Raw genomic sequence first — 18,287 nt, 5'->3', positions numbered from 1 at the left:
ACAGCTTCTTTGAAATCTTGGCATTGAGGCTGTTTGTCTTTGGCATCCATGAGCCTGCATACCTTTTGACTGATTGTTGTTTATTCTCCATTTTTTTAACACGAAATCGAATAAGGAAGAAGCATAAGTCAACTTAGGTTGCTGCTGGACACAGAATATAACTTCGAAACGTTTGCTCCCAACCTGAGCTTGTAGTGAAGTCTGAATGTTGCTGCTGGTGTGAAGAAAGGTTTAGGTACTTGAAATTTTTCTTTCCCCAGGGCAGTTGTCCCATAGAAATCTAAGCTTTTAACATTGGCTCTCAATGAGACCATTGTACATCTGACAGTGCTACTATTAGAATATTAAATGCTTGTTATCACATAAGGTTTTTATTTCATATTGTGTGCTAGACAAATCCAGGGTGCTTAAATAAGGCTATTGATTGCAATACATTTTCCAGTTTTATCACCCAGATATGACTTTGTGCATTTACTATAGAAGATGTACCCTTACGTCCATAAAGCATGGCCACTTGCATTAGCTTATTCTTGTCTAGGACAGAGAATAGTTTCTAAAATTAGTCGTGGTGTGTTACCTGGGTGCACCTACTTGCCTTGCAGTTACTTTTGCATTAATTCCTTCTTAGACTTCTCTGCTGAGGTGGTGTTATTCAGTCCCACTGCAGTCACTGCATACCGTGCTTGCTGTGGGTGCTTTGTATTGGACTGAAATTCCCAATTCATTTGAAGCACTTCACTGAACTCTTGGGTGCTGCTCGTGTTTGTCATGAATGGGGGTAGGACTGAAGTTGACCTTAGATGAAGCTTTATAACCTGCTGCCAACCCAGGATATGTTCAGCCCTGTTCCCTTTCACAACAGCCGTTATGTGCAATTTCACATAAAATATTTGGAAATGCCTATAAACACAAGAGTAGAAGTGAGCTATAGTCCTCTGTGCTCTAATAGGCAAGATTAATGTCAGAAGTCACTGCCTCTGCTTTGCTGCTTTCCCTTTGCCATGCTGGCATACCTGTCAGTGTGGCTGAGGTGAGAAACAAGCTAAGAGCTCATCTGCCCTTCAGAATTGTGTTTTAAGAAATCAGGCTTGCTCACTCTCTCCATATCCATTCTCTGATGTGATTTCTGACCCAATGCTGTAAACAGTTGGTTTAGCCTGGCTAGGACAGTAGTCAACTGAGGCGCGGGGCAGAGGGCAGAACTTTCCCAGGTCAGTAGTGCTACTGAAATCCTGTGATACATCTTAATGCTAAATACAACTACAAGGTTAGCGATAGACATCTGTGGTTTGCTGTTGTTTATCACAGTATCAGCATCGAAGATGCATGGTATGGTCCCTATCATGGACTTGAAAAACTTGTGAATATACAGCCAAGTGAAAACTGAAGAACAATTCCCTATCTGAAGGATGTCATATATGAGTGACTTAACTTTTAGATATATTATGAGCAAATTTGATTCCTCTCTGCAGCGTAGCTCTGGTGCTGCAGGTCCTAGATGAGTTTGAGACATGGTGGCTGCTGTGTGTCTTCTGATACTGGGGCGGCAGAATAAAGCATTCCTTGAAATAATACTCAAACCACTTTATTCCTTTCTTCCTGTGCCTAAAACCCCACAGCTTTGCTGGAATTGTATTACAGTATCCGTGAACAACAGTGCACCCCCCCCGCCATGTGAAAATGACAAGAAGACTTAAAGCAAGTATTGTTTTCCTTAACCAGAGATGGCACCATGTCCTAGCATAGCGCCTAAAGTAATTCTAGTTTATACTGTGGGGAATCAGGCATGTAGAGTTGTTAAGAGGTGTGGTTCTGACTGTTCGCTGATGTGGGCACAGTGCCTAATGTGAATACTATGCTTGGTACAGAGATGAGAAATTTTTGATCTTCTGCTGTCGTTCTTGTCTTCAAATATATATATATATATTTTGCTTTGTGTTCTTTGTATTATTGTGTTCAAATGCTTTTGTGTTTTACAGTGTTAATATGTGGGTGGCTTGGGAAAAATAACTGACCCAAATAGATGCATGTGGTACATGATTATTATTTTTTGAATGTGCTGACCTTCAATGTATTGTTTTTCTGAAAGTTCTGTCTTCTAGCTGATCTTCTCGCTGATGGAAAGCTCTCGGAGATCTCTCTGGCTTAATTCTGCCATAGGCAGCAGAAGGACAGTGTCAGCGCGAATAAGCATACGATGTCATTCAGACGCTGACTAGCACAGAGGTTGTATTTTGTAGGTTGTCGTCGTTATGTGCAAATGTATTCCAAATTTTTTAAGAAATGAAAATAAAGAGGAATCCCACTTTGCCTTGGCGAAGCAGTTCTGAAGCAGCATTTTGTGTTGCAGTACTCTTACTGCAATGTAAGAGGGGAATGTATGTATACATGAATAACGCTACAACTGACAAGCTGCTGCCTGTTCAAGGGAACAAAATGAGAGAAATGAAGCAGTAGTAAGTAAAATTAGTTTCTAGTTTCTCTCACTCAATTTGTAATTTTCAGAGTACAGATTAAGGTAAAGGAGAATGAGGTACAAGCTCGAGAATGTAAATCTTGGTTTGTATTTTCTTTCACTATATTAAGTGCAGTTTTGCTCATTATCTAAATGAACAGACAAATGGGGAGAAAAGAAAACCACAACTCTTTTCAAGTTTCTATAAAGGGGGTTGATAGTATTGCCTTTCCCATTGCAGAATGTCTTTGGGTGTATTTTGTATTGTCCAGTATCCAAGGTGATGATTTAAAATGAGATGGGAAGAAGGTGAGAGTAAAAGTGAGTTGAATCTTTTTGTAGTGTTGAGGGCAGGTGCAATGCTTTTCCTATGGACTGATTCAGACCCTCATCTCTTCTGGTTGAGAAGAGAGATCTCCAGAGCACAAGACTTGAAGATAACTGGGGGCTTTCGAAAATTACAGCGCAGGTGCGTGATGATAATTGTATCAAAAAGAACAACTCACTTCCCTTTGCACTGCCCACTGTAGCAGGGGGAAATTTTTTTCTAATAAAGAATGAAAGTGTATAGAGTGTGCATTTACCCCAATAAATACTCTTACCATCAATGACTGTGCACTGGAGTATATTCAAGTGGGACTAGGTACCGTTCAACAATCTCAGTTGAATTTGTAGTCAGTGGTTAAAGTGAATTCAGGAAAGGGAGAAGTGTGGCGGTGCGCACTTCACTCAAGACAGGAAGCGAAAGATCTTCCTCTGCTTTTAGCAGAAGAGATGAAGAGACGCTCCTTTATGCAGTCTCCTCCTAATATCCTTCTTGCTGATACCAAGGTTGACAAGGAATAGGTTGAAAATATAAAAAATAATACAGTGGGAGTGTAGAAACCACATGTCAATTAAACTGTAGGATGCATACCTGAAGTAGCATTTGTTTGAGGTGCAATCAATAATGAATATGAAAACACTTGTTTCTTTCTAGAACATTTTAATGCTAATATCGATCATCCATGGTGAAGCAGACCAAAAATGTATACAAAGTGTGCAAACACCATAGCTAGTGTTTTCAATTTAGATAATTTGCTTGTTGTTTTCAAATTTAAAAAAACAAAACAAAACAGTCATTTGAAATCTGTTCAAGGGCAGTAGCAAAAATGTGATTTTTTTCAAGACACAGCAATGATTTATATCCATTTATTAAAAAAAAAAATCTGTGTTTCAAACTCGGAATGCCTTTAAAACTCCTACTGTTAGTTGTTAAGGATTAAAAAAAGGATGCTTATATTAAGGAAGAAATTAGGACTATATTAAAAAGTGTTTAATATGTAGGAAAAAACTAATTGGTCCTTTAGTGTTACCTCATAAAATAAGGTAAAAAATATGATATTGTCAATAAGAGTGTTTGTACAAAGCGCTGGGAGAGAACATTGGATCAAAGCCCGAATATAATTTGATAATGCTGTTTGTAAGTATTGGTTACCCTAATAAAGTTGATTGTGAAGGGAACTGGAACGATTCAACAGCAGACAGATTTCACAGAACTGTCCTGGGCGTATCGTTTTGTATTCCTTTGCCTTCTATGCAAAACCTGAAACATAATAAACGCACCAGAAGGACAAAATCCTACTTTATTCTCTAGCTTTTACACGGTAGTCTGCACTCATGCTATTAGCTGCAGCGTTTTAGTGCTCTGGCTGTTAAAGCAGTGCTTGAAGGAAGGAAGACTGTCATTCTTCAGGCAACATCATCTTAGCAAACAAACAAAAAACCCACCAAAAACAAAACAAAAACCCAACCCCTTAAAGCATGGTGAGGGCTCGAAGGTATTCATAGAACCAAAACCACAAGCTGCAGGCAGGAAGCAGCTGCTGGGGCTCCCTTCCCCCACTGCTGTCTTTGGTTAGTGTCTGGACTTTCTGGACAAACCGACCCAAGAGCTGAGGAGGAATATGCTGCTTGTGCAATTTGGATTTTCTCAGTTCCTCGTAAGAGCAGAACTGTCTAGGGAAGCTTTCATGCTTTTGGACTAGGAACTATAGCTTCATCATAGACTGAACTTGAAAGTGGGCTTTTAAGCACAACTCTTGTTTAATGGCTATAGATTTGTCCGTAATTGGATACTAGTTATTAAAGACTTGCTCATTATATTCCTAATAATATGACATTGTGTCTTATGAATTCCCGGAGAACACTCAGTTTTTCTTCTCCCTTTTATTTTAAGTAATGTTCAGGAGTCGTGTGTGCTGCATCCATCTGCCAGTCCCACTGCTCCCATTCAGCAGTTGGAGTGGTCTGAGGTATTGCTCCCTGCAAAAGGGATGAAATGTTAAAAACGTTCATTGAGCCAAAGACATGCAAGAAGGGATTGGTTAGCGTGGGGTTTGACCTGTCCTTTGATATTGCTTGAAACTACATTTATGCTTCTATTTCAACTACCATCCTAGAGAGAAGTGCTATGGATACTTCACATCTGTAATGTAAGTACATGAAATCGGGTGTTGCTTGGTTTAAGTTAGAGCTCTTAGGAGAGCAAGGAATGTAGCAAGGAATGAAATGCTTCTGTCCAGCAGTGAAACTAGATATAAATGTTTGGAATACATATGTAAATATATGTTAAAAAAACAGCACAACAGAACTCTTCATTTTTTTCTATGTATTTTTTTTCTAAAAGTGGAAAATACACCCAGCCTTGGACTGTTCTTTTAGACATGAGGTTTTCTGTTCTCTCATATCTTTCAGAGTGGGTTTTTTTTTTTTTTTTATATGATGCACTTCTCTCTTTGGCTCTGCTTGCCTTCCTTATGCCGAACTGCCTGCCTTACCTCTTCTTTTTACAAGGCTTTGGAGAAAATGTTGCATCTTCTATAGCTGTTGATTCCCCAGGGTGTTTGAAGTCCCAGTAGTTTGCAACTCTGTACTTAGCTTATCTACAAACAGGAGGAGACAACACCCAGGAGGATTTCTTTTTTCTTGGCTATTTCTTTTATTCAGTCTGGAGAAATACTTTCCTGTTACTTCGTTATCTATGAAGACACTGGAGACACAGTGGAGAAAACTGATGCAAGACGAGACTTCCCCAAGGCAATGCACTGCACATAGCATCCCCTGCCTAGGAGGGAAGGAGGAGGTCTGAACCTAAGCCCACCATGCTTTCCCCGACCAGCACAGCAGCACTGTGGAGGTCTCTTCTTGCAGCTGGGGCTGTTTTCAGAGGAAACGTGCGTGACTGCCAAGAACAGCTTTTACAGCAGTCGCTCTACCCTTGCTCCCTGTGCAGAAAAGCATTTGGCACCTGGTTTCAAACTGTTTTTTCAGAGTTGCTGGCGGGCTCCTGTCAGTCACAAAAAAACTTGGCTTGCGGTTGTAAATTTCTCTACAGTGACTCACTGGAATTGTTGGGCTATTTACTACTGCTGTGCTGGTACTAAGCCTGCATGGGAAACCATGGAGGATTCCTCAGGTATATTCCCAGAGGATGCATTTCAGAGGAAATGGAAGAACAGACAGTGAGAGACACCAGAACTAGGATAGCTGAAGGTCATGTCAGTGAGGAAATGGCATCCCGTGGCTGGTGATCACCTTTGTGGAAATGAATGACTTCAATGTGCTCTTCAGATTTCACTGCTACACCTAAAGCTTATATTTCATTATTTGAATGAGAGGGAAATCGGTATTTAGCTGTATGTGAAGCTTTGTGTCAAAACCAGGCTGTTAGGTTTCTGCGTGCTGGATGTCTGTAGACCAAGATGTGCCTAATGAGATGCTGGTGAGGGTGCCAGGGCTGTACATTTTCTTTGCTGTGTTTGTGTCTGTGTAACTTTGACACCTCACTGTATGTTATGGCAGTATTTAGTAGAGGCATATTTGCAAAGCTGGAGATTGAAATTGACTATTTATTTTTAAGGGCCTGTTAGAGGTGCGAAGCTAAGGGTTTGCTTTTAGGTCATTTTTAAATGTTTTCATTCTGCCTTTTTTGAAAAGACTTCATTCTTTGCTAGACGCTTGTGGTTTAATTAAAACTAATGTGAACCAATACAGAGTACTAACACTTAAAACACCAAGGCAGACGGAGAGAAAATGTTCAATTTTACTAACACCCTTTACTTGGAATAATATGCTTGTTAGATATGTTAGGTGTGTAATTGCCCTGGAGTTGTCTGGCTGCATGTCGTTTTTCACATCTGTCAGCCAGGTTAAATGAAAATGTCTATGTAGCAGTTCCTGGAGGTCTTTTGGTTCAAAAGTTAATGATGGATTACGGTAAAATAGTAAGATATGCGCTCCCCCCTTCAGTGCCAAATGAAGTATTGATCCAGGACTGTCCAGGGCCTGGTAAACTTAGGATGCTTTCCTCAGAGTAGCAAATAATAAAACTTCATTATTAATATAAGTCATTTGAGAACATATTTATGTATAGCAATTTCATCTTATCCATGAGTGACAGGTATGCAAAGTGAAGATTTCTTGCTCTTTTTCTATCCCTACAATGTGATGCATGAGTGAAAACAGCTTGATGAAAACCCCCTCAGCCTGTGGGTATGAGTGGCAGTACTGGCTCTGAAGCATGCTCAACATGATGGACTTGGAATTGGCCTTGTATGAATATTACCCATGTCCCAAGTAATTCAGAGTTTGTACGCCCCCCCCCCCCCCATTTGTAGTTGATTTAGCTTTTTGTTTTTCATAATCTGCCCTTAACTGTGGTAAATGTGTGTATATATATATGAAGATAATTAATACTTACATGCACAAGTCTCGAGAATCTGTACTTTGGAATACTCTTTCTTTATGTTTCCAAAAGATTCTAATCCATTTCATATTCATGGTTATGTGTTGCTGACAAATTCTGTTGGGAAACTGGTTGAAAGCTCAAGTACAGTTTCAGAACAGAGTATTTTTCATGTTACCCTATCAAATGAGCAGGTGCCTTCATTGTCAACAGATACTTGAGCGTCCTTGAGACGGGCTTTGAATAGGTTATTGAAGAAACAAGGGGTCAGTATGCTGGTATTGCGTACAAAAGTGAAAGATGCTAAGACTTGGTCAAATCTTGACAGAAACGGTCTGAATAACCAACTACAGGTATGCCTGCTTTTCTGAGGAAGTAATAGCAGCTCTGTAGTCTCTTTTGAGTTGGTGGTACCTAAGGTACATAAAGCTGTCTTATGCAGCTATGAGATTGTCTTCATGGTTAGACTTGAGCCTGGGAGTAGTTACAACTACTAGTAAAGAGGGCATTATTTCAAGTTAGTTGATAGTGGGCATGTTAGACGTAGTTACTAATCTCTGAAGTTTTCTTAAAGTGAGATGGCTTGAGATCACTATTCCAACCCAGAGGCTGGAATGGGGACACATTGCAGCCAGAGACGATCAACACTCTGAACGATTAATTTTCCTGTATAAGTGGGGATTTTTTTTTCTATCCCCAAAATTTGATGTAGGAAAATAAGTCCTGGTTGATAAGAAACCAACATGCATTTTTCAAAACAGCATGTCAAAAAGTAGGTTGGTATTAGAAGTATTTTTCACTGGTAAATGTAACTTCTTTATTTCTTCTTATATGTATCTGCTAAATTTACTTTATGGGAAGGAATAAGGCTGAGTTGTCAACAAAGTGTGGCACTCATATACTGAACTGGATGCACAGACTTTGAAGAGAAAACAAAGGAACCAAAACAACTTCAAATATAATATGGTTACATATTCGTGGTGACTTTTGTATTGGAAAAACACATCCTCTTGTAAGTGCATGCATGGGAACTGAACTGCTTCAGTCCAGCCCATGTGTGAGTGTTATTTGTAAGTTTCATTGGCACAAATTCTGAAACTGTTGCCATCACCATTTGTTGATCCCTTCATGTTTTCAGTTTAGCTAAACATCAGAAATTGAAATATGGGTCTAATACTGAAAGCAGCTGTCAGCAGCAAAGAAATATTGCCTGTCTGGGGAGACAGGAAGCTGCAAAATGATGTATTTTTGTTTATTCTAAAAGTGGTATTTTGTCTGCTTTTGAACTGCAGGATTTTTAAGCTGCTTTTTAAGAAACAAGATGGAAAACTGACCCGACCAAAATACATAGGCCCATTGTAAATTCAGATTCAGAGATGCCATGGCTACAGAAAAAAGTAAAATAGTCCCTCTAGTGTACTGCTGCGGTAGGTATGTGTAGGAATACCTGAGGTGATTTACTGAAGGGCATGGCTGCAGGAAATTGCAAAATTACTGTGATAAGAGATACGCAAGCCCTTACATAAACTGGAGAGCCTGACCTATGACAGCAAGTCAAGTGAAACATATCAAGCCAAAAAAATTAGTTGTTGGAGTAATTCATGAATTTAATGGCTCGCACAAGGCTGTGGCTGTTGCTGGCTGTGCCTGAAACAACGCTGAGGAGCAGCGTCCCTCCCCGGTGAGCAGGCCGAGGTACGCTTCCTCTTGCAGGGCCGTAGTTTTGAATTTCACACTATGTTTTGCATAAACTGGCTGTATACTGAGAACCAGACTTGGATGATCACGTCATCTTGAAGTGAACGTGGCTTTGGTGTGACTTCTGAAGAGTTGCTCAACCTCTCTCTGACAGAATTGGTCCGTGGGAAGCGGCCATGTTGAGCCGGGTGCGGGGGGGATCTCCTCATGTGCCTCCTGCTAACACCTCCAGATTTATGGTTTGCTGTAGGAGAGTCAAGAGTTAGTGAGCCTTCTATTTTGACTACATGAATGGATGTAGTAGTTGCAGGATGTTTTGGAATATAAAGCTTTTATTTTTAATGTGTCATAGCTTCCAAGAGCGTAAATGTGAATCCTTACTCAGCGTCTAATTTTCAGTGCCTGTTCCTGGTCACATTGTGTGTGGACAGGCCGTGCAGCCCTTTGTACAGTTATTTGTTGTAGAGTAGTCCCAGCCATAGAAACTTTGTTCTGGATTTTGTACGAGCAAGGAGCGCTAATTTTGCGCTTGAAACTAGGATCCAGTTTAGCCTCATTCAGAGGTGCAGAAGCATCTGAGTGATACGTTTGAGTCCTTGCTGTGGGAGAGAATTGGGAATACATCTAGGGTTAAATGGATAAAATGGGTAAAGCTCCTCTGAGTGCAAAAGAGCAAGGCAAAAAATGCTTTTCTTGTGCCTTTTTTTTTTTTTTAAATTGAATGTTATGGACATTCATGTGCACTGTAATTTTGGAGTTCAGAATGGCTCTATATTATAGGTTCCCTCATACCAGTTGTATTGGGCATGAAACTAGAGCTGTTCAGAAAACTCCTGTCTTTTTCTCGGTCAGTTTGTTGAAAACGAGACATTTTACTGGGGATAGTTTGATTATTTTGATGAACTTCTTTCAAAATTCGGATCGTGTTTCTGACAACTTAGCCAGTCCATAACTCAGACCTTCCCTATGGAGTCAGAAGTAAGCTAAGTCTGAAGAATGTCTGCAGTGCATTAGAAACAACTGAGATTTCATGTGGGAGAAGTAGAAAATCTTTCTCTGCCCCTACAAAATGTTGGAGCAAAAAAATTTACACATGTGATGGTGAATCAATTCTAGTATGACCAGAAGCGTTGGTTTCATATATTTGTACAAGTGTGGTGTGTATCCTGACATTTTCTAAGAATTCTTTTAAAACAAAACCCCCACACAAACAAAACCCAGCAACAACAAAATCCTCGAGTAGAACCCATTATGTTTCCAGACAGTGAAGTTTTAAGTTGTGCTTTAATAGGAGTGTTCAATGAGCAAGCATCAAATTGTATTTTGTAGAAGTTGCATCCGTTTTCAGGTATTTTAACTTTAAAAACATTGTGTGGTTAATGGTCTTTGGTTCTTAATTGTTTTCAGATAGAAGAACAGCAGTCTCTGCCCAGTGTTTTCTTTTGTGATGCTAGCGTGACCACTCTTCATCACCTACTTCTGCAGAACACAATATTTCTGCTGAGATAGTGACAGCTGTTGCAGTGATGGCCATTTTCTTGTTAATGGGTTATCCATTGTTCAGATTTTGATAGAAATCTGCTTTTTGGCTTTCTGTCACTTAGTTTTCTCTTCATGGAATGCCAGACCCTCTCTATTCCCGAAGCAGTGAAAATTACTGGTTGCCTTCCATTTTCTCTCGTTATGGTTCCTTTTCAGCATGTTCCTTTAAACACTTTTCTGGCTTCTTCAGCTTTGTGTTTTTTTCTTAAGGGAGATTTTACATCGGTTCCTGAAAGTCTTTTCCTCACAATTTCTAACACTTGTTTTTGTTTCTGTTCTATTAATAGCTGCAAAATACAATTTGGCAGTAAATTTGGGAATACCATTTGCTAGTTATCTTAATAAAATTCATATTTTTGTCCAGATTTTCATTCTATGTTCTTCAAACAACCATAACTAGTTATAAAGAGTAAGCCATACTTCGGAGTGATTACGCTAGATAAGCGAGAATCCCTTTAAGGAAAAGGGTTTGCGTGGGTGTAGTAGTTTGATGTTGCGTGTGCTGAGAAATAACACGTTGAAACAGGAAAGGGATATTTAGTTCACCAGACTTGCCTCTCTCTTTTTCAATAATCATTAAACCTCTTTTCCTGTTATTTTGCCAGTCAATATTCACCCATCTGTCAGGAGGGATCACCTTGTCAGCTATTGAATTTCCAGTGAACTTCCCGTAGAGCCTTTCTCGTACAACTCAGCATTCCTTGCCCGGGTCAGTGCTGAGATTGTCAGATTTGTGGAGGCAGGTTGTTCCTTTGTATATAAACCAGAACTCACCTGGTTTTAAATAAGCAAGATATTTTAAAAATCTTTTTCCTTTCTGACCTTTTGACTAATGTAAAATAATTTTAAGGTTTTTATTCACTTTATTTTTAATTTTGAAAACTTTTGTCTAGTTTGTATTGCAATATTTAGTTTTTTAGGGGAATTACCATGCCTGAACCTTTAATTATGTACATGGCAGATTGTATTCAATATTTTGTGCCTTTTCTATTAAACAAAACCAGGTTTTCCATAGTGTAAACTTTTACAATAGCTTAAATGAACCCCAAACATTTATGCAACTGGGGAAGTATAACCTATTTCACTTTTGAAATTGTTTTTTAACAAATGAAACTTGATTCACTTTGGAAGCATTTCTACTTCAATTTAAAAGGCTCTGTAGTTTGCGATTCTTTTCTGTGGTTTTACTTTGTCATTTTCCTGTGTGAACATCTCATTGTCCTTCCTCTGAGAGATGTACTTTTAACTCTGTGAGCTTTATAATCAGTCTGGTCTTGTAATTAGAACTTCAAAAATAAACAATTTTAATTGTAAACTTTATTCACAATTTCCATGGAACAATCATTGCTATGCCTGAATTTTAATCCTACTGGTACAAACTTTCTCAGGAAATTTTACTTCAGTTTAAGAATTTTAAGTTGTAAAGACCCATCCTGAAACTCCTGGGAAGTTCAGGGAACCTTGTTGTTGCAAGTATGGAAATTGCTACTGGGTGTCATTTTGGCTTTTTTTTTTTTTTTCTCTCGCGCAAATAAGATTGGCCAATCTGAAACTGCTCAAAAAAAGAGGAAATCATTTGTGACATAGAGGACGTGCTAGGTAGAGTACTAGTTGGTTCTTGTACTGCAGCTGACAACAAAATCTCTACTTGTACGTGACCAAATATTCTCTACCCACCCTAATGTTCTCCTTCTATTGTGTATAACCTTGGGTCCTTATGTGAAGTACTTTTTTTAGAATGGGATCTCCTAGACTGATGCTATTGCCTAAAATTAAAAAAAGCTTATGAGCTCAAATTCGTAGCTTGTTTTCCTATTTGTCTAATAAAGATTACCTTTACTTTGCAAGCAAGTTCTGAAAAAGGCGCTTTCATTTGTCATTTGGCTCCCTCTTCTGGTCAGCGTTTGGAAAAGTTCTAGTGAAAACTTTTCTGTAGATAAAAACCTTCAGAGCAGTCTGTAAGAAAATCTGGTTACAATTGTATCCAGGTCCAACTTAAAACTACCACATGACCTGGTTTTAAGTCTGCCTTAATTGTTTTTAACTTGTGCTGAAACTTGTAAATAAGAAATTTCCCTGTGCTTTCTTTGTGCTCCCATCACTTCCATCAATACACAAGAGCTGAAGACCACATCATAGGAAATTTGTGCAAGTCAGCACTCAGTATGTGGCATGGCCAGAATTCGTGTCTACCTGTATCATTTGCTGTGATCAAAATAGGATTTTTTTAATGCTTTCATTCTTAGAACTAATCACAGTTTTTCTTCTTTTTTTTTTTCAGGTGATAGAAACACTCTCAAAACTTTCCCGCACGCCTATTGCAATAGCAACAGGAATAAGGTATGTTATTGGCCTAGTGAATGGTGGGAATAATGCCTCTTGCACGGTGTTCCTTCGAATAGCCGTTGGAGGCCATATAGGTAGACTAAGCATTTTAACAAGAGTTTGGATGATCAGGCAAAAGGAGTAGAAATCTGTCTCCCAGTTCATCTGGAAGTGGATGATACGTGAAAGCTCTGAAGGTTATCTTCTGTTTCTGGTACATTTACTGAAGTGCCTGAAGCCTTCTTGTGATGAAACATGGAGTAGACAAATAAGCAGTTAGTATTACAGAACTTGTCCAATAATTGTGACGTGGGTTGTAAGTTGGACTCATAATCAGGGTGAAGGAAGAATGGACTTTTTCCTGTTTCTGCCTTACAGAAATCAGTAAAGCTGCCCAATTGGTGCAATTGTTGTTTTCAAAACAAACAAACAAGAACAAACACAACCAAACAACATCAACAACAAAAAAAACCAACAGACATGCAACTAAACCTAACCTCATGAATATAAACACGGGCTGTGAGAGAAGGTGAAAGACTGCATGCTTTAACTTGGGAATTCTCCATCTTTTTTGAGTGCTGTGATTCAGCAATCTTATGTGTGAATGGATGGTGTTTCTAAAACAAAACAACTCCTCTTACTCCCAATCTCCAGCTAGTCCTGTAATCCACTTACTATGTTAAAAATTCAGAATTCACGGTAAAAACTGTCAATAATATGTGTTAGTGATGATATATAATCCCACTATGCAGTAGGGTTTTTATCAAGTATCAATACATACAGCCAAGACTAAATATATATGTTTACTGCTCATCAGAGAAAGGAAAGAATATATACCATGGTAACCTTAACAGTAATCTGTGTGAAAATATTAGAAACCAGACCAAAACCACTTTGCCACTAGACTAATGCTATCTATAACTTAGAATATTTTTCTTTCTATAGACCTTTCCCTACGGAAGAAAGTGTTGATGATGAAGATGTCTACAAAGGTCTTCCTGATTTAATAGAGTATGTCATAAATAATTTAGTTAAATGAAAGATGTTTTTTTTCAGTTGCACACTACTGTTTTAATGATGTTGTAGAACGGTTTTGATGAGAATGGGGAATTTATTTGTTTTAAAAACATTTGGTTAGTCGTTATGATGACCAGGAAGAATTAATGATGAAAGCTTATCTAAATGATTGTGATAAATTTGTATATATAAAGAAGCATGTTTTGTGAAGGGTTCTGGTAACAAACTGAATTGTGAATTCGTTTTTGAATAATTTGTCTGAACTATGAGAAAGCTTTCATGGAATTCTCAGTTGTAAGGAACCCAACGAGAAGGTCTTGATCTTGGGGAAAAAAAAAAAACAACTACAAATTATTTGTATAAGTGCATTTGACTTTCTGGGTAAGTGTTTGAAAGATTATTAATTGCCCATTTTTGTATTTGTTTTGAGGCACACGTGAGATAGACATGAACATTCTGTATACCATTAGCTAGCACCTTTCAAGATCTGTTAGGAATCATGATGGATAAGCATAGTCAGTGCATGCTGTCCCAAAACTCAAACTTCACCAGTACTCAAATCACGGGTCTCCATCTCTTTCCACACAGTATGTTGCTTGCTGTGATGTTGTGAAGTAGCTGCTGGTCATACCAGCAGCTACTTTCCTTTCTTTACTGGGAAAGGGAAAACCCCACCACACTTTGCATTAGTTGACCTACCACCTTCTCTACAAAACGTTCTCCTCTCTTGCAGCTGACTGGCTATCTCAGCTGCTTTTCACTTGATGTAGCTAAAAATGTGGAAGGTAGATGCTACAGATTCCTCTGAGTCCCAGGTGGGTTAGCAGTGATGTCTTCAATTCTTAGATGTGGTGGTGTTAGTACTATCAGCAAATATTTTTAACAGTTCTTATATAGGTATACAAATTCACTACTGAGGTGGTCTTTCATTTAAAAAAAAAAAAGGTCAACAGAATACCAAAGAACTTGAGATTGGTAGATGGTCTTTTGCAGCAATAACAAGTATTACTTACTGAAGTTTGATACTTACAGGCTGTCACAATTGTGGAGGAGGCAATTTAAGAGGTACCCTCTTCATAAAAAGAAATAAGTGCCAGTGAACGATGCAAGTGGCCTGCATTTTTGAGTTTCTCTTAATTAGTGAAGTGTGTTGGACTGAAATAGTTGTCTCTGGGTCTAAATGGTGTCTAAGGAATTTAGAATGGATCTAAGGCCTTTTGTCAGAGCTGTAATGGTTAAATGTTTCTATCCCCTTTTGACCTTTTTACCAGCTTTTGTTCTCCAGAGCATATGTGGTAAAATGCAGTATGTCTGTGCTGCATCTAAAACAGCTGCTAATGCTTAATGTGAAATGCTAGTGCACCTTCATCACTGCTGTAAGCTGAAATGCCAGACTAACCTGGAGCACCTGAATGTCAAGGGCATGGTGTCCCTTGGAAAAGGAAGGGGCGTGTGCGGTATCTCTAAATCTGTCTGTTGGATCCTATAAATATTTTTTTATCATTCTGTTTATTGGAGCTTCCAATGCTATTTCTTTATCTTCCAGATGTCCTTTATGGAAAAAAATATTCATGGTGTATTTGATGAGAAATAAGGAATTTGCTTAGTTTGTGTATGTTACCGTGACCACAGACATGACGATTTGGTCTAAAATTTCTAAGTTGTCTGAGTGGAAGCTGCGTTGGTAGCAATCCCGTTTTATGTTGCCTTGTTCGAAATCATGGGTCTCTGCCAGTAGAGCTTCGGATGTTACTTGAGCACTGACAGTCCGCCAACAGAAATGGTCATCATTCCTAATTCTAGTCTTGCATCTGAGTGGTCCAATCCTGAGTCTTTTTTTCACTCTGAAGGATTTCAGCGTTCTTTTCAAGCAACAAAAAATGCCCAGATTAGCAGCACATCTGATCAAGTTTCTGTATTACTATGACCAGACTACTTTCAATATCTTCTCAGGTTTTTTATAGACATACTGTAAGAAATATGGGGGCAAGACATCTTATGGACTAGGTACAGTCTTAGTGTGAAGTAGGCAAAACTCCTACAGGACTGACTGTAATGAAGCTGAATTAGCTGAGGGTAGAGCTGAGAATTGATTTTTATGCTGAGATATTTCTGTAGTCTGTGTAATAGAAGAACACTACTTTTGCTTATCCTATTTTGTTAAACTGATTTTTCAATTTGAAAAATTGTTTTTAATTTTGGGTAGCTGAGGGCTGCTATGTGATGATAAAAGGCACTAAGTTATGGCACGGATGTGCAGACTCTCAGCTGCTTACTCCAAAGCGTTAAGTGCAATTTAGCCCAGGTAATTTTTTCTTTAGGCAGGAAGGATGCTGTGCCACTGTCCCGCGTTGCAGCAGGATGCCAGGCAGTCAAGAGAGGCAGCTCCATGCCTCTGGTTGTGGTGGGAAAAGTGATGAAGTGAAGAGTGGTTGTATAGTACCTCCTGACAAAACTGTCCTGACAAGCTTCTTTTCATGCCTGGTTTAGTTTCTGTGTAGTTATAAATTGATTCAGCCTTCAGTGTTGTGTTGATTTCATACAATCATATTTTAAATGCATTGAGGAAAGACAATTAATGGACTTAATTTCTTGTAATGGATTCTTTTCATTAGGTAATTTTATTAATCTGTTTACTGTAGAAATTTTCCTATAAGAAATGTTCCCTTGCAGAGCTGACATGGTAATTAGCCTGTGCTGCACAGCTGCTTTTTCTTTTTCAAATTATTTTCCTTTTTCAGTGAAACTGGTGTTGATGAAGATGAGGAGCTGTACGACTGTGTCTATGGAGAAGATGAAGGCGGAGAGGTTTATGAAGACCTAATGAAAGATGAAGCAGCACAACAACCTGTATGTTTTCTAATTCCTAGTTATTTTGAACAACAGTATTTTTTTTTAAGTTTGATGTGTGAAATTACCTCTTCATAGCTAGTTTTACTGAAACTTTGCTCATGCTTAGTTGTCTGTGGAGCTGTAATGTGCAGTGCATTATCTCCTACATTGCAGTGTCTTTTTGCAAGGGCCTGAACATTAACTATGGCAATTTTTTGAAAGAAATGTAGCTTCTTACTGGAAGTAACTTACTGTAAGATTGCCAGTTATGAATAGTAAGATTTACCAGATAGTTTAATTAAGACCAGTTACATTAACTGCTTACTTCTGAGTGTCCTACTTAAAAAAAATTAAGATATGATGCTGTGAAACACTGTTGTTTCAGCCATAATTTGGACAACTAATCTTAAAAAATGACAACTGGTAATTGTTTCATACCAATGAAAATCATGTTTATTCAACCACGTGCTTTTGTTGATCATCAGGTTGGCCTTACTGGGAATGGTAGCTTGTTTGTCTTCCAGACTGTCATTAAAAAAAAAAAAAAATCTAAACTTGAGCAATAAAATGTACTCCCTAATTGAGGGAAGCTGTAATGCTCTTGTCTGCCCTTCCTCAGAGATGTGCTTTCTGATCTGGGAAATGTTAGTCTGTGTCCATGGCAATATGTGTTTTTTATGATACCTTAGATCTTTTTCTTTCTCCTTCATACTCTGTTTCATGTTTTCTTATGTTGGAAACTCACCTCTAGTTTTCCAAATTGCTTTTTATTAATACAGTTACATGAAGAAGTGAACAATTCTTAAGATCTTGCTCTTTTTTTTTTTTTTTCTCTTTGTGTATCCTTCCAGTACAAGTATAGAAGATTGCTAATGTGATTTGGATTTTTTGCTGTTACGGTTACTGCTATCTGTTTTAAAAACAAAACAAAAACAAGTCTGGGAAAAGCACTAGCTTGTGTTCATCTCTGCTGTAATAACAGGATAGTTTTGAGTATAAAATGTTTTCAAGCCTGTTTTTCTGCTAATACAGTATCCTGCGGCTACTGCACATAAATCGAGGATAAGAGAAACTTGTTAGTTTTTCACGTTTTGCTGAATTCTGTTTAATTGCAAAATACGAGGCTTTTCAATGAAAGCCAAATAAAAATTGAGCTGAAAAAACTGTCTTTTATCTAATGAAGTTGTATTCACTTGCAAGTATGATGTGCTAGAGAATTGTTTGAATCGTAGGAAATGTTTTTAATGATGTTGTTTTTATTTTATACTGAAGCTCAATGGCAGTAAGGTCCACATTTCATGTAATGGGCATGGGTTTTTTCAACAGTTGGTCATGTCTGACAGTTGGCAGTTTGTACACTGATTCTTTCTTCCCTGTTACAAATATTACTCTTGCCTACCTGTGTTTCTAGCAAATGATTAATATAGAAATCAGAACTTTCATGCTCTAATTGGGTTGCATCTTAGCCTAGATACTTCAGATTGAACAGACTTGTATTTGTTTCTAATGGAAAGTAGATGAGAAATGAAAACAATACAGCTAAATATTTTTCCACAACATATGAGGAATGGAGACATTACAATTGCTTTGCTCTGGCAGCTTTCTTGAGTGTGGTAATTATTTCCAGTCTGTGATAACTTCATCTCAGGTTTATAAATTTACTGCATGCTAACGTGATTTAGAGCAGTTCTT

At 38.3% G+C, this 18,287-nt stretch overlaps 1 protein-coding gene and 1 long non-coding RNA gene across 4 annotated transcripts in view; both read left to right on the top strand.

Annotated features, from left to right (window-relative positions):
* The window catches only part of LOC310903464, a 31,009-nt gene extending 18,316 nt beyond the window's left edge, over nt 1-12,693 (top strand). Inside the window, exons 2-3 of the long non-coding RNA XR_014587563.1 lie at nt 116-235; nt 1,620-12,693. This is a non-coding gene — a long non-coding RNA (uncharacterized lncRNA). The remainder of the gene's footprint in view (nt 1-115; nt 236-1,619) is intronic.
* VAV3 (vav guanine nucleotide exchange factor 3) overlaps nt 1-18,287 on the top strand; it is a 174,941-nt gene that overhangs the window by 55,797 nt on the left and 100,857 nt on the right. For all 3 annotated transcript variants that reach the window (XM_083846724.1, XM_083846723.1, XM_083846722.1), the window contains exons 3-5: nt 12,703-12,761; nt 13,692-13,757; nt 16,505-16,613. In XM_083846724.1, coding sequence (XP_083702850.1) covers nt 12,703-12,761; nt 13,692-13,757; nt 16,505-16,613 — 234 coding nt within the window. The remainder of the gene's footprint in view (nt 1-12,702; nt 12,762-13,691; nt 13,758-16,504; nt 16,614-18,287) is intronic.

This window comes from Anser anser (genome assembly GCF_964211835.1).
Source record: "Anser anser genome assembly, chromosome: 8".
NCBI classification, from domain to species: Eukaryota; Metazoa; Chordata; class Aves; order Anseriformes; family Anatidae; genus Anser; species Anser anser.
This window is presented reverse-complemented; position numbering and strand designations above follow the sequence as displayed.